Source organism: Hylaeus volcanicus, chromosome 1, assembly GCF_026283585.1.
Source record: "Hylaeus volcanicus isolate JK05 chromosome 1, UHH_iyHylVolc1.0_haploid, whole genome shotgun sequence".
NCBI lineage: Eukaryota > Metazoa > Arthropoda > Insecta > Hymenoptera > Colletidae > Hylaeus > Hylaeus volcanicus.
The window spans coordinates 18,420,185-18,435,458 of record NC_071976.1 but is presented as its reverse complement, the minus strand read 5'-3'; the positions used below and the strand labels follow the sequence as shown (position 1 = coordinate 18,435,458).

Here is a 15,274-nt window from a genome sequence, read left to right as displayed (position 1 = left end):
AATTCTTTGTTGTACTAAAAACGTATTTAAGTTTTTATATTTCATGAATAATTCATGATGAATAAATTACCTTAATCATGTTCATATTACCAACAATCGTAGACTATCGTATGACATTGTTTATTCAAGAGCAAAAAAATCACGTTACACCTATTTTATTTATTACCTTCACTTTTGATGGCAAAATCTTTTCACGATAGTAGTATAATTATTTTTCAGCATGCCGCCGAAATCGAGAAAAAGCAAAACGAAACCGAGAACAAGAAACTGCTGGGCAGCGTGGTCTCCTACGGTAACGTCGTCCAGGTGAGAAGAAATTTTGTTTTCTTTTTCAAATATATTTTTCTCTATATTTGTACATCGTCCTCGTTACGTGAAGCGTAATTCACCTTGTGCTTCACGCCTCAGAAGATCAGCTTAGCTTTATACCTCAGGGACACTCCCTTTTATGCACAAACCAGGCTCGCCAGTTCCTTCAGCGATGAAGGCGTAGGAATAATTCCGCTTCGAACAAAATGGATCGTTTCGCTCGTTTTTTCCTTCCATATCTTTTACTTTCGTTACAGCAAATCACGTTCAGCTTTCTAATTGCTGCACGCTTACGATTTATCGCGAAACCAGCGTATGATATGCGATTGCCAATTAACAGGATCTGCTTCCTCTGTGATATCATCCTTGTCGAGGCAAATGGCGTATCTAGATGTACATTTCTGACTGGTTATCCATTACATGTTAATTAAATATTAGAACTTGAAGTACTGAATGAATTATTTTACAATGGCGAAAAAATTTGTGGACTCGGAAAGTTATTAATTTCTTTAATTTATCCTTTTAGTAGATGCCCATGATGTTGGCAGTTTGATAGAGTGTGAAACAAAAATGGGACAAATATAATTTTAGATTTATTTAAGGAGTAAGGCCACTCCAAGTCCTTCAAAAATACGTTAATTTCGAGAATTTTTTTCAGAAATTTATTAAAAGCAGAGAAAAATTCAAGTAGGGTATTTTATTAAATGCATATTAATGCGTAAAATAATTTGTTTATATGTTTTTTTTTTTTTATATTGCGGCTTCAGCACCCAAAATTCCAAAGTACCTTTTACGCGAGGCCTCAAACGGGCGAAAGGATTAAGTACACAGATTTCAACCTACCTGAAAATACCGTTTTCTTGCAAAATGGTGCACAAACAAAACAGAATTGGGTTGCGAGAATTTAATGTAAAGTATTTAATATCTTCTTTTATTTACGATATTGCAAAAAATCCAGTTTTGATCAAAATTAGGGTACATATTTTTTGTAACTATAATAAATACAATTTTACAACTCTTTGGGGAATTTTTAATTTGATATTTTTGTACGGTTTTAAACAAATTCTAAAACTATATTTTTTCATATGTATATATATATTGTTACCTAATCAATAAATCATCATAAAATATTTACATATCTTTATTTTATATTTTTTGGGTTGCGAAAAAAATCACAATCATAAATGGCATCGTGAATGAAAAAAGTTTGAGAAGTTAAAAATAGTTTAAGAACTAGATGATGTATTAGAGATGTCTCTCTCAAAATTTTAAGAGACTCGGACAAGATTTGTAGGAGTTATCGTTTCGTTCGATTTGAAAAATGTAGTTTTGAGAAAAACGCGCTGTCATCGCCGCATGGTTAGTGCGCGCTGCAAGATGCCTTGTGAAAACATTCGAAAATGACCTCGTTGAGATGTCCCCACGCTATGACATATTGTTTTTCTTATTCGTAAAGCTTTAAGGCAATATATTAACAAAAAAAATCGATTTTTGAAATTTCTGAAGTGGCCTTACCCCTTAATATTGAGAAATAAGAAGAAAACACTGATTGAAATATTTCAAAATTCGTTGAAAATTATATTAATATTCATTTAAAGTACAAAGAGAATTCGATTTGATGGTTGTCCTTTACAATCAACATTTATAAATAAAAATAATTACTACTCCAATTAATTATTTATGAAAATATTAGAAGTCACTACTCTCTTCACTTCATTCTACACTATCAGTTAATAGAATTAATTCCGTATTATTCAAAGCGATATATGTAGGTATATTTTATAATTAAACTGCTGATATTTATGCAAATTAATATTTGTACGACAAATGCGGATATAGAATTGAGATTCAAATAAAAGTATGTCTTATTTTCTAAATAGTGTAACACATCTTTCATTCTCTATATTTTATATATTTTTGCATTTATGCGCATCTTTATTCATTTTCTCATAATTTTCCTTCTAAAAATGTATAAACCTCTACAGTGTATTTATGGTAGAATTATAATCGAGTTTCGGAATACTAAATGCATCGAACCAAGTTAAAACTTGTCATTTTCAAACGCAAACACACAGTGACTCAGTACTTCGATATGTCGTCGTCGGCATTTTCAAGTATAGCTAACGGCGACATATCATTACTCGGCACTAAAAAGCTTCATGAAGCATCTATTACAGCATTCTTCGAAATAATAATATTAGACTTTGACTACTGCCTTCGCCATTATCTGTATTATTACTAAGGAGATTTATGTATTTAAGATACGGAGTAAGATGAACTGTATATCCACCTTATATCAACATTATATCGTGCACCAATATCTGTTGATTTAACAATGTTTTCATTGCATATGCCTGATGTTCCATCAATTATACGAGCAATAATTTTAATGGAACAATTACACATATAAAAACATTAATTTCAATAATGATCAAATACCAGTATTTGCCTTATTAGAATTAATCACAACTACTTTTTTTATTATTGTTATATTATTAGCAGATAAAAGTTCAAATACATTTGTTTCGATCCCTTTGGTAAATATCACTCAATTCTATGTATATTAATATTTATTTGAATTGTTCGATTTCCAGAAGTACATATATCTTAATTTTATTAGAATCTAAATTAATTTCACATATTATATTTAATGAAAGTAGTGAAAGGCGAACGTTGAAAACATTTTAAAACTTAAGTATAATTAATACAGTATTAAGATTCTTAAGATTGCTTGCGCTCGTCTTAACTTTTCGAATTCAATAATTCAAAATTCAGTTATTCAATCGAATAAACGTTACTAATTGATTTTCCATATGTTGATTTGATTTGTTATCTGTAACTGACACAAAAATTTGTTTATCTTCGGTGGAAGACATCGCCGCGATGCGGTTCGACTTGTAAACGCGAAATGTCATCCCTCGCAAGACACCGTCTTGTAATCGCATACCGTTTTAAGTATATGATCGAATTATTAATTACACCGTCAACAAGGGGGAACAACGTTACTGGGAAGCGATAGTCGGTCGGTATCATGTTCAAGCTAAAGATCGTCTCCTCGAAACGCTAGACCCCGTGAACGCCATTAGACGTCTAATTAACATGATGCAATAATGCAGCTGGGGGATCTTTGTCGGAGTATCGGGGTTACTTTATTACTTCCCACTTTGTCAGGGAATTATGGTAGCGTTGAAAATTAATGTACTATGAAGCGACCGCCATGGTTCTTATTTCAGTCACCCTCTTCCAACTACAACTACTGTATATAGGTGATTTCAATTTCAATTTATTAGTTGTCCTTTTTATATTTACATCTGATCAGACCATAGTTTGAACAACAGCTTTTGTTTATCCCTTTGACTGCTATGGATGTATATACATATGCTCGTGGCAATTTTTCTGATTTTCTCCTTGAGGCACAATTCTCAATGTTTCCTATATTGTTTTGTTGTATTTACTAAGTTCAAATAATCAGATAAATTAATGTTCAAATTAAAATATGTTTTACATTTTAGTATTTTTAATAAAATGATTAATTGGAAACAAGTCCATTCTCAGTGACCATAACTGCTAAGCGAGAGTCGCCCATTTGAGTTCCTTTAGTCAAAAGTACTTACCACACGGAAAGTTAAAGATGCAGGTACTTTTTGATAAAAAATAATGATTTCTTCATCACTTTTTGTCACAAGAAGAGATAATTGGTTCAGTATAAAAATTAACCGATATATACCTATCATAATTTAGTTCCGCTTTGTCAATATGTTTTACTTCAATGAAACTGTTGATCGGTAACAGACATATCAAAGGTTATTAATCTACACTTTCGATCCAAAAGTTCAAATTAGAAAAAATGAATAAAGTAACACCACTATGAACTATTACATGATCTCACAAGCTCATGTCATTCTTCTATTATTCTAATTAATATGTGAAACATACCTATAAATGCTATGAAAAAATGTAATTATCCTTCTGTTCCACGACCTTTCCTAATCTTTCTGGCAAAGTTATTATACCGTCACTATAAAATTACTGTAGAGTTTTAATTTATGGGATGACTTCATACAGCCTTTAAATCATTTTGATCATTTATCTCTCAAAAACTATCAGCTATTTTAAAATATAGAATATCGTGGTTGAGAAGAGAACTCCTGTTTCAGTTGTTACATCTAAAGTCCAACAAATTCTTGACCGTCAACAAGAGACTGCCTGCTCTGCTGGAGAAAAACGCGATGAGGGTATACCTTGACGCAAACGGGAATGAGGGTTCCTGGCTGTACATAATGCCCTTCTACAAGCTCCGTAGCGACGGTGACAGCGTAGTTGTCGGTGACAAGGTGATCCTGGAGCCGGTGAACGCTGGCAGGCAAGGTTTACACGTCGCTTCTAACTACGAGTTGAGCGACAATCCAGGTTGCAAAGAGGTGAACGTTGTCAACACGGCGACATCATGGAAAGTTACACTGTTCATGGAGCACAGGGAGAATCAGGAGGAAATCCTGAAAGGCGGGGACGTAGTCAGGTTGTTTCATGCGGAGCAGGAAAAATTTCTAACGATGGACGAGTACAAGAAGAAGCAGCATGTGTTCCTCAGGACCACTGGTAGGACTAGCGCTACCGCGGCTACGAGTAGCAAAGCTTTGTGGGAGGTTGAGGTGAGAAGCTGCTTCGAGGTTTAATCCTCTGTTGAATGAATTTTATTTTACCTTTTGGAAAATGGTGTTATTTCTTGGTTATCTATCATACGGGTGTCATTCAAATATAAACCGGAATTTTTGTACACAACTTTATTGGTGATAGACACAAATACAAGTAGAATACCTTATTTTCCTAAGTACTTTTCTTCAACAAAAATACATTTTCCCCATCAGATAGGAAGCTTTCTGATCCCATCATAGAAAAAAATAGAATGTAGCTGCCCCAGTAGTCAATTGCGCACGTACAGTTAAACTTGTGAATCGCTTTAAAGAAGAAAGGGAGTCTTTTTTGGATCATATCGCGATCTCTAACGAAATATGAGTCCATCACTATACCTCAGAAAACAACAGAATGAGTATGGGGTGATGGAAAGTTAAAGAGTGATCAAGATCAAGACTCGACTGTCAGCCAGGAAAGTTCTGGCAAGTGTGTTTTGGGACTCAAAAGATGTATCGCTGATTGATTATCTACTTACAGTGGATGTAGAATGTATTCCTACACCGATCAATTTCCCAACAAACTTTTCTGTGAAATTGTAGTTTCTTAACTTCTTTTTTTATAATCAATGATATTTTACATATTCTCCGAAGTCTCTAAGATAGATATAGTCCAAACAACATTTACTAGTTAATACAATTTGTGAAATTAACAAAAAAATGCGAAAAGTGGAGAAAAGTATAGAATCAATAAGTATTTGTACGATTCTTACGAACGTAACCATTTACAGTAGAGTTTATAACGTAAACACATTAGTTTATTGCTCCGTACGAATTAGAAAACATCAAATTTCCAGGAAAGTACTTTTAAACAGTTGTGCGAATACTTATTGGTTCAACATTTCCATCGATTAATTGTTTTTTTCTTGTTAATTTCGCAATTTACATAAATAGCTATTTTTTTTTGTAATCTATCTATTCTAGAGATTTCCGAGAATATGTAGAATGTCATTGTTTATAAAAAGTAAGTTAATAAATTACAATTTCACACAGTTTTTTTGGAAATTGATCGGTGTACGAATACTTTCTGCACCCACTGTATATGGTCAAAGGACAATGATTACTACTTTCCGCTCATGGATAATGCCACGTCTGTTTATCGTAACAAACGACGCCAGCAATTTATTCGTCGTGTCCATATTGGTGGTATACTGAACGAGCGCGGTGCAATGGTCCAACTGTACATGTATAATTGGTTACGGGAGCAGCCAACTGCTTTTTCCCAAGGGGATTGGAAAGCTTCCTATCTGATTAAGAAAATGTGTTCTGTTGAAGAAAAGTACGTAGAAAAATGAGGCATCATTTGTATTTCTATTTATCACGAATAAAGTTGTGTACAAAAATTCCTGTTTTTATTTGTACGATCCCCGTATATTCGTGTATGAATTGGGTAACTTGGTAGAAATAGAACACTCTTTATTAGAGAAACCCTACGGAGGTTTGGTTATTAGTCAACATTTTGATTCATTTTGATGATCTTTAAGACTGTATTCATCGTCCATCAGGAATAATAGTATACAATAGGAATTTGTGAAAAATTTGTTGGTAAAATTAAGATGTAAAAATAGTCTATAAATTTCAGTACTAGAAGTTCCTGTACATGGTACAGGTTAATATATCTAATGAAATACAGTATTTATGGATGTAATAATCTGAAGGTAAAAAAAATTATTCGTGAATTAATCGTGTTTACAGAAATCTCTCTACGTAAAAACATTATCCGCAGATCCTGCACAGTTTTCCCCACGAATTTTTTAAGGATTGTTTATGTGGATTCCTAATCGAACACTTACAATTACCACTATTTTAAACTTTTGTAAGAATTCTTTGAAAGCTTAATGTTCTCATTTGTCCACTTAATCCATATTTGTTTGCAGGTGGTACAGCACGATCCATGCAGAGGAGGAGCTGGCCACTGGAATTCCTTGTTCAGATTTAAACATTTAGCAACGGGTCAATACTTGGCTGCTGAAATTGACACCGATGAACCACGTGAGACCACAAAAGGCAAGCGTGGTAAGATAGATACATATGTGTGTAGCTCAGCGCGGACGAGTGTCTTCAGGAATCGTGTATCTCTTTGTAAAATTACAATTTTTTGCATGGATGTGACGATCGGGGGACTCTTTGTATCGCGTAAAGCATGAAGTTGATTTTTGTTTGTTTTAATGCTTGTTAGAAACTTTGAATAGAAATAATATTTCATGTGGCTTGCGAGTGCAAGAACTTATTATTTTATTATGCGACGCGTTGATTATAATATTGGGTTGTCCGGAAAGTTTATGCCTATTTTTAAGAAAAATTCAAAGACATATTTGAATTTTGATGTATATTTATTGAATTATATATGTACCATTTTGTTCCACAACCTTTCCACCTGGTAAGGAATGTACATATGTTATTTGTTTTCAGCCATTCAGATATATTCAGACTTGTACCGCTTACTAAAAATCGGCATGGACTTTCCAGACAGCCCAATAGTATATAAGACTTTGTTAATCAAAGACCTCTAGGGTGAAGATAATTGGTAGTTTGGTAGTTAGAATATAAATTGCTAAGTAGAAATGGTGAACATAATAAAAGAAATAGTGATAACTGACAATAAAATTTATTGTCTTTTTATTTCTACAATCGTACAAAATATTATTTCTATTTGAAATCGTTGTTTGCCCGTATAACAAGTGTTCGCAACGTGTAAGTTATGTATTACGAATATAAAAATAACATACTTTCATTTTACCTCACAGATCCGCCAGGACCAGTGTATAGATTGGTATCAGTTCCACATAGCAATGAAATCAGTTCTTTATTTGAATTGGATCCAACAACGTTAACGAGAGGTGACAGCTTGGTACCTCAGTCATCCTTCGTCAGGTTACACCACATATGTACAAACACTTGGGTTCACTCGACAAGCGTGCCAATTGATAAAGATGACGAGAAACCTGTTATGTCAAAGGTATCCTCTATTAGATTCCTTATAACGCGTTACGTACGTCAGTTAAGAAGTGCATTGAAAATATGTTGTAAATTAGTTGGTAATCTCGAACAGCAAAACTTCAGTATTGATCGCAAAATGATTAAAAACACATTTTAAATGATCTTTGATACGTTCAGGAATAAAGAAAAACAACTAATAAATCAGGAAAAATATTATTTGCCTAAAACATAATTGTTTCGCTAGGTGGGCTGTGCTATTAACAAAGAGGACAAAGAAGCGTTTGCTTTGAGATCCGTGTCGCCGGTTGAGGTGCGTGATCTAGATTTTGCGAACGATGCCTGCAAGGTGTTAGCTGCGATAAGTGGTAAATTGGAGAAGGGCACGATTTCGCACAATGAAAGGCGAGCTGTGACCAGTTTACTCCAAGACATAGTATATTTTATAGCTGGTTTAGAGAACGAACAAAATAAATCTGAGGCTTTAGAGTTAATCGTTACGAACGCCGTGAGGGACCGACAAAAATTATTACGGGAACAATATATACTGGGCCAGTTGTTTAAAATACTTCAGGTATTACCATTTGTCATATGCTTTGACACATATATTTTAAAATTTGTATTTCTCTAAGAACTTTATTCGTAGGCTCCATTCTTAGAGTCTGCAGAAGGTGAGGGACCATTTCTTAGGATAGAAGAATTGAATGATCCGAGACATGCGCCGTATAAATATATGTTTCGTTTGTGTTATCGAATACTGAGACTTTCTCAACAAGACTACAGGAAAAATCAGGTATTCTTTCGTCTTTTTTTTTAAAGACGCAATTCACTTCCGATACTATTAACGAAATTTTCATATTACATTAACAGGAATATATTGCCAAACATTTTGCTTTCATGCAAAAACAAATTGGCTACGATATTCTAGCAGAAGATACTATTACCGCGCTACTGCACAATAATAGAAAATTATTAGAGAAACATATTACTGCAGCTGAGATCGAAACGTTTGTGGGTCTTGTTAGGAAGAATATGCACAATTGGGAATCCAGATTTTTAGATTATTTGTCTGACTTGTGTATTTCTAATAAGAAAGCAATCGCTGTGACTCAAGAGTTAATTTGTAAAAGTGTATTGAGCGAAAAGAATAAAGATATATTAATAGAAACTAGGTAAAATAGATACATTCTCTTGATACTGGTCATTTTATTTATTTATTGATTGATACATGACGATTTTCTTCAGAATGATGAAAACTCAGGTTGAGGTAGAAGAACTTGATGAAAAACAAGAAAACGGCGAACCACGAATTACTGTTATGGAGGAATTCGAGATTTTCCTTCTATGGAACAATGGAACGGTTAGCATTCACGTAGTTTTGTATTCATTTATTTAGATTGATTTCAAGTTTCTAAAGTGTTTCATATTATGAACAGAAATCAATGTCCTTAAACGAATTATCAAGAGGAGCAAAAATGGGCAGTGTTACAGACGCAGCAATATTAGATTATTACAGACATCAATTAAATCTTTTTAGCAATATGTGTCTAAATAGACAGTATTTGGCGTTAAATAATTTATCACCACATTTGGATATCGGTCTTATACTTAAGTAAGTTATACATTATTTGTATTATATATTATTTTAATAGCTTCATACAATATGTACACATTTTTTCAATACAAAATTTAGGTGTATGGAAGATGAGACAGTGCCATATGAGTTACGTGCATCATTTTGCCGACTTATGTTGCACCTTCATGTTGATAGAGACCCACAAGAGCAAGTAACTCCAGTCAAGTATGCTCGGCTTTGGTCTGAAATACCGTCGAAAATGAGCATCAACGAGTACGTAAAAATAATACGTTATCTGATCAGTAAAACGAGGGCATATATTTTGTAATAATTATGCAATCTTCTGTTTGATTTTAGTTATGATGCAAACAGAATGCGGGATCAAAATAAGGAAGGCGTTCGCGCTAAATTTAGCGCAACTATAATGTTTGTAGAAGATTATTTATGTAACGTGGTTGCTAAAATGTGGTCTTTCGCGGATCAAGAACAGAATAAGCTTACATTTGAAGTGAGATATGCACTTAATGAATCTTTGCTCTTAAACGAAATTGCAGCTACTTAATTTCATTGAAATACTTTTAGGTAGTTAAGCTGGCACGCGATTTAATTTACTTTGGATTCTACAGTTTCAGCGATCTTTTAAGACTAACCAAAACGTTACTCAGTATTTTGGACTGTATCTCTGAAAATGACGTAGCTGAGAGAAAAATTCCTACAGGTGACATTGATTGTAAGTAGATAGTTACTTCCTATCAATTCATTACATACTGACATATCATTTTGCTCATAGTAATATCATGTGGATTATTTACAAAAATGTATTTATTCCTTGTACGTACTCTAAATTCCCGATTTTGGTATGCTTTGTATGTATCATACAGAACCAATTCTATTTCCCCAACCCCATGTCCTCCAATATCTAAATATGTAAAAATAATTAAAATAATTGTACTTTATATTATTTGTACATAATTAATTTAATCCCACATGTTACACAATAAATGTACATCCTAACACACATGTATTAATGTACTCTTAAATGTAAATAATTAATCTTGAAAACTTCTAAAGCTGATTCTATGGATTCTCAAGAGACAGGTAATTTACGATTATAAATTAACAGGAATGAAAGTTCATTTTCATGAATTAGGTTATATTGAAGTTATAATTTAAGTGCAGTATCCTGTTGCTATCATAGTGCCTTTATTTATTTTATTCAGCGATTTTTTATATACAGGGCGAGGTACTTATTAACATATGCCATTTGAATAATTCATTTACTTTTGGTGATAGCCAAAACTACTTCAAAACAAATGTTACTTGTATTAAGGCAAAACATAGTTATTCTGATTACAGTAGATTTTATAAGCAAAGGCGTAATGGAAACATAAATGTCAGCCTTTCTTTTTTGAAAATGAAAGAATCAGTTTGTTTTACAGTAGTCTTAAGTGCATCACTCTGTACATAACAAATATTTTACGATGTATATCTATGTACCACAGCTATGTATTGCATATCATTTCTAAAGCATTTTATGAAATTCATCATGCATGTTTACATATACCAATAGTAAACAAAACTAAATTATAAAATAAAATTGTGTATAATTTTCAGTATTTAATATATTGTATGCATGGCTTAAATTATTCATGATTTTTTGAGCAGCTGAAGGTGGAGTACTGAGATGCATTGGAGACATGGGTGCGGTGATGACGAGTTTAACGTTGGGTTCAGCTGGACAAGTATTAGCTGGAAGTACCTCACCAAGACCCAAGCCACTTTCGCAGAAAGAGTATCCCTTGGTGATGGATACGAAACTGAAAATAATCGAAATTTTACAGTTTATACTCGACGTACGGTTGGATTACAGAATATCGTGTTTGTTAAGTATATTTAAACAAGAATTCGATGAAACTGAACGAGCCTCTGGCGATTTGAGTCTTGGCCAAAAAACTATTGACTTAGAATTGATAGGTACACAAGCAGAGGGTATATTTGGAAGCAGGTAATACTACAGTTACTGTTTCTATTTTAACTTTAGAGAAATATTTTATATATTGTCTATTTTAGTGAGGAATGTGTAGCGTTAGATCTGGATGGTCAAGGTGGTAAGACGTTTTTGCGCGTTTTACTTCATTTGGCAATGCACGATTATCCTCCGTTGGTTTCCGGGGCATTACATTTGCTGTTTAGACATTTTAGCCAAAGACAAGAAGTTTTACAGGCATTTAAACAAGTACGTTCGATTCTTCGTTCGATATTGTAAAATTTACGAGCAATGAATAGAAAAATTGACTGGGTTTTTATAAATAGGTACAACTCCTAGTTTCTGACAGTGACGTTGAGTCGTACAAACAAATAAAATCAGATTTGGACGTTTTACGACAATCAGTTGAAAAATCTGAACTTTGGGTCTACAAATCCAAAGCTTCGGAAGAACATGGTGGTAAAAAAAAAAAGAGTAAAGAAGACGAAGATGAAAGTGCCACTCCTCGTAAAGCGCCACCTCAATTGTCCACATCGGATAAAAAAGGTTTTTACAATATAATAATTAGATAAATATATATTTAAAAATTCTATATGTTAAAAAATTCGATGTCCTTCTAGAGATGACGATATTTTCAATTACAGGATCCGCGATAGATTTAGACATTGGCCCGCCATTACATGCAGACCAAGCAGAAGAATACAAAAAGATACAACAAATTCTAATTCGTATGAACAAACTGTGCATACAAACGATAGGTGGTCAAATAAAACCACGAAAACACGAACAAAGACTTTTACGCAATGTTGGAGTACATACTGTTGTCTTAGACTTGTTGCAAGTTCCATTTGATGCCAAAGAAGATGTTAGAATGAACGAGTTGATGCGATTAGCTCACGATTTTTTGCAAAATTTCTGCTTGGGCAATCAACAAAATCAGGTTTTGCTGCACAAACAATTGGATTTGTTCTTGAATCCTGGTATACGCGAAGCTCAAACTGTATGTAGTATTTTTCAAGACAATTCGACTTTGTGCAATGAAGTAAGTGCTAAGGTCATACAGCATTTCGTGCATTGCATAGAAACTCATGGGAAACATGTACAATACTTAAAATTCCTTCAAACAGTAGTAAAAGCTGAAAATCAGTTCATTAGAAAATGTCAGGAAATGGTGATGCAAGAGGTAAGCTTGCATAGATTTCGAGAATTTTTCTCTGCATCTTCGTATAGATTTTAATTAATCTTTAATTTCGTAGATGGTTCAATCTGGTGAAGATGTTTTAGTTTTCTATAACGATAGATCGTCTTTTAATCATTTCGTAGAAATGATGCGATCTGAAAGGCATAGAATGGATGAAAGCAGTCCACTCAAGTATGTATCTTTTAAGGACATATGGTAGCTTACGAAGACAAATGCAGTATATTATATATTTCATCCTAACGCATATTTTAGGTATCATGTAGAATTAGTTAAATTATTGGCATGCTGTACAATGGGCAAAAATGTTAATACCGAAATTAAGTGCCATAGCCTTTTGCCATTAGACGATATTGTTGCTATGGTATCACATCCAGATGCTATACCAGAAGTAAGTTTCCTGAGAACAGAAATTCTATTCTTGATGATGTATATTCCTTAAAAGAAGCTGACTATGTATATGTGCATATTTTTACAGGTTAAAGAAGCATATATAAATTTCCTCAACCACTGTTACATTGATACGGAAGTAGAAATGAAAGAAATTTATACATCGAACCATATGTGGTCGCTGTTTGAAAAATCTTTCATTGTAGACATGAGCATAATAGCAACTGCCACGCACGATCGCGAACATGCTGATACAGCTCTAGAAAATTATGTGACAGGCTGCTTAATGAATATCATTACGACGTTCTTTAGCAGTCCATTTTCAGATCAAAGTACCACAGTACAGGTATCGTATTCGTCCATTTTGTTATTTGAAAAGAAATTTATAGTGTTTATTTTTTTTTTAACGCTGTATCTATAAATACATACATTTGAACAAATTTACGATGTTCTCGGTACAAGCCTAATACAGAAATGTTTAAACTAACGTCAATATTTATGTGGTGGATATGGCACCTTAATTGTTTCTAGTATGTGAGCACACTAATTTACAGACGTAAATAATTTTCAAAACAGGAAAACGATCATGTTGTACTAAATGTGTTTTCTATCATCTTAATCAAAGCACAAGATAATCATATTTTCACATATTACTAAGATTCATTACTTACTATATGAAACACATTTATCTGTAATCGTATCAAATTGTTAAAATCAAAGACTGTATATAATGTTATAAATCACTCAACCTCATTGATTGCATTACGTAAACTTTTGCACCAGGGTGGACTATTTACTACATATATATACACTAAATTAATACAAAAATTATTTTATTATATTCTATCACAAAATTTTATATTTCTATAGTAAAGGTGCTCTTATCCCGATCGAATGGTTGTTATAAATATATGAACATATAATCGTGTAATCTCTAAAATCAAATATTTATTGTGTTTCATTACTTAACTGAAGTTCATCGAAATGGAGGTAATTAGTAGAAAGCAATCTAAAACCATTACATTAGTTCCAGTTAATGTAATGGCTTGAAATCTGTATTCTGTAAAAAAGGCTTTGGTAAAGGTATACATACGGACTTGTCCTATAGTAGATCAAGCGTATAATAGTATCGTATAAAACTACATGCGAACAATAATTAAAATTTTTGATACATAGTATAAGTATAATTAAACAAGTTGACATATAATAGATATAAGTAACATTATTGACAAATACTTAACCGTGTGAAAAATCTGTGCGAAAAACCCTGTCATTTATATTATCTGATAATTTCTTGCTTTGCATGAAGAACACATTAATTTTTCTTAGAAACCAAGTACATATCACGCGTGTATACAGGTGTTAGTATTTGTTTAAATACAAAAACTTGATCTATTTATTTTATTTGTTGTCGGTGTAATCTTTATGTTTTTTTTAATTTATTTATTTGCCTATTACGGTACGGTAGGCTAGTATATTCTAATAAATTGATTACCATAACGGTAATATATATTTTGATGTGTGCTTGGTAATTGGTGATTGCATCAGTGGCATGTTCTGTGTTTTTGGCATGCAACACCTGGCCTTCTTTGACTCATCAACATTGGTTTACTGGGTCTGGGTGCTGGGTCTATTTGGTGGTGGGTTGATTTACTAATAGAAACATCTGCACGAGGCTAGACTGTATTGGAGCATCAAGGAGAGTGACCGGAATACTGATAATAATCTTACTGGCTATGTGAGTACTGAGTTAAAAAATGCTCAATCAACTATGAGCAATTGTAAATACACAGCAATACTAACATGGTATACGGGGGCGTGATTACTAACGAATGATATTATTTTTAAAATTTAAAATCAAAGAGTGGTTTTTATCAACGTTTTTTCTTCATTGTACATACATAATACATGTACATTTTATACCTGAAATGTTTCTTTGTACATACATATATGTGTAATTCAATAACATGAATATATGGAGCTCAACAGCATGAATCGATGAACAGTTAGGAGTACAAACACAAATGTGCATCATTAATGTTAGACAAAATTTAAATGCTGTTCTTTACATTCGAGATTTTTAAGTGCAAAATTGTACATGTTTGTAACAGATTATACTAACACATTCACTGTCTTCAATGAATGAAGCAAGCTTGCTATATAAGCTCTTTCGAGTACTAACCTTA

The 15,274-nt window shown here is 33.0% G+C and overlaps 1 protein-coding gene across 12 annotated transcripts in view; it reads left to right on the top strand.

Moving 5' to 3' along the window:
- LOC128884637 (inositol 1,4,5-trisphosphate receptor) overlaps positions 1-15,274 on the top strand; it is a 113,925-nt gene that overhangs the window by 85,849 nt on the left and 12,802 nt on the right. For 5 of the 12 annotated variants that reach the window (XM_054138153.1, XM_054138148.1, XM_054138150.1 and 2 more), the window contains exons 5-25: positions 220-306; positions 4,467-4,961; positions 6,878-7,016; positions 7,748-7,959; positions 8,185-8,511; positions 8,584-8,730; positions 8,808-9,109; positions 9,183-9,297; positions 9,374-9,549; positions 9,631-9,786; positions 9,871-10,021; positions 10,096-10,243; positions 10,585-10,611; positions 11,179-11,518; positions 11,584-11,749; positions 11,827-12,046; positions 12,145-12,683; positions 12,757-12,872; positions 12,954-13,089; positions 13,177-13,434; positions 14,749-14,826. In XM_054138153.1, the coding sequence (XP_053994128.1) occupies positions 220-306; positions 4,467-4,961; positions 6,878-7,016; positions 7,748-7,959; positions 8,185-8,511; positions 8,584-8,730; positions 8,808-9,109; positions 9,183-9,297; positions 9,374-9,549; positions 9,631-9,786; positions 9,871-10,021; positions 10,096-10,243; positions 10,585-10,611; positions 11,179-11,518; positions 11,584-11,749; positions 11,827-12,046; positions 12,145-12,683; positions 12,757-12,872; positions 12,954-13,089; positions 13,177-13,434; positions 14,749-14,826 (4,335 nt within the window). The remainder of the gene's footprint in view (positions 1-219; positions 307-4,466; positions 4,962-6,877; positions 7,017-7,747; positions 7,960-8,184; positions 8,512-8,583; positions 8,731-8,807; positions 9,110-9,182; positions 9,298-9,373; positions 9,550-9,630; positions 9,787-9,870; positions 10,022-10,095; positions 10,244-10,584; positions 10,612-11,178; positions 11,519-11,583; positions 11,750-11,826; positions 12,047-12,144; positions 12,684-12,756; positions 12,873-12,953; positions 13,090-13,176; positions 13,435-14,748; positions 14,827-15,274) is intronic. The other 7 variants (XM_054138154.1, XM_054138151.1, XM_054138149.1 and 4 more) reach the window with 5 other exon arrangements.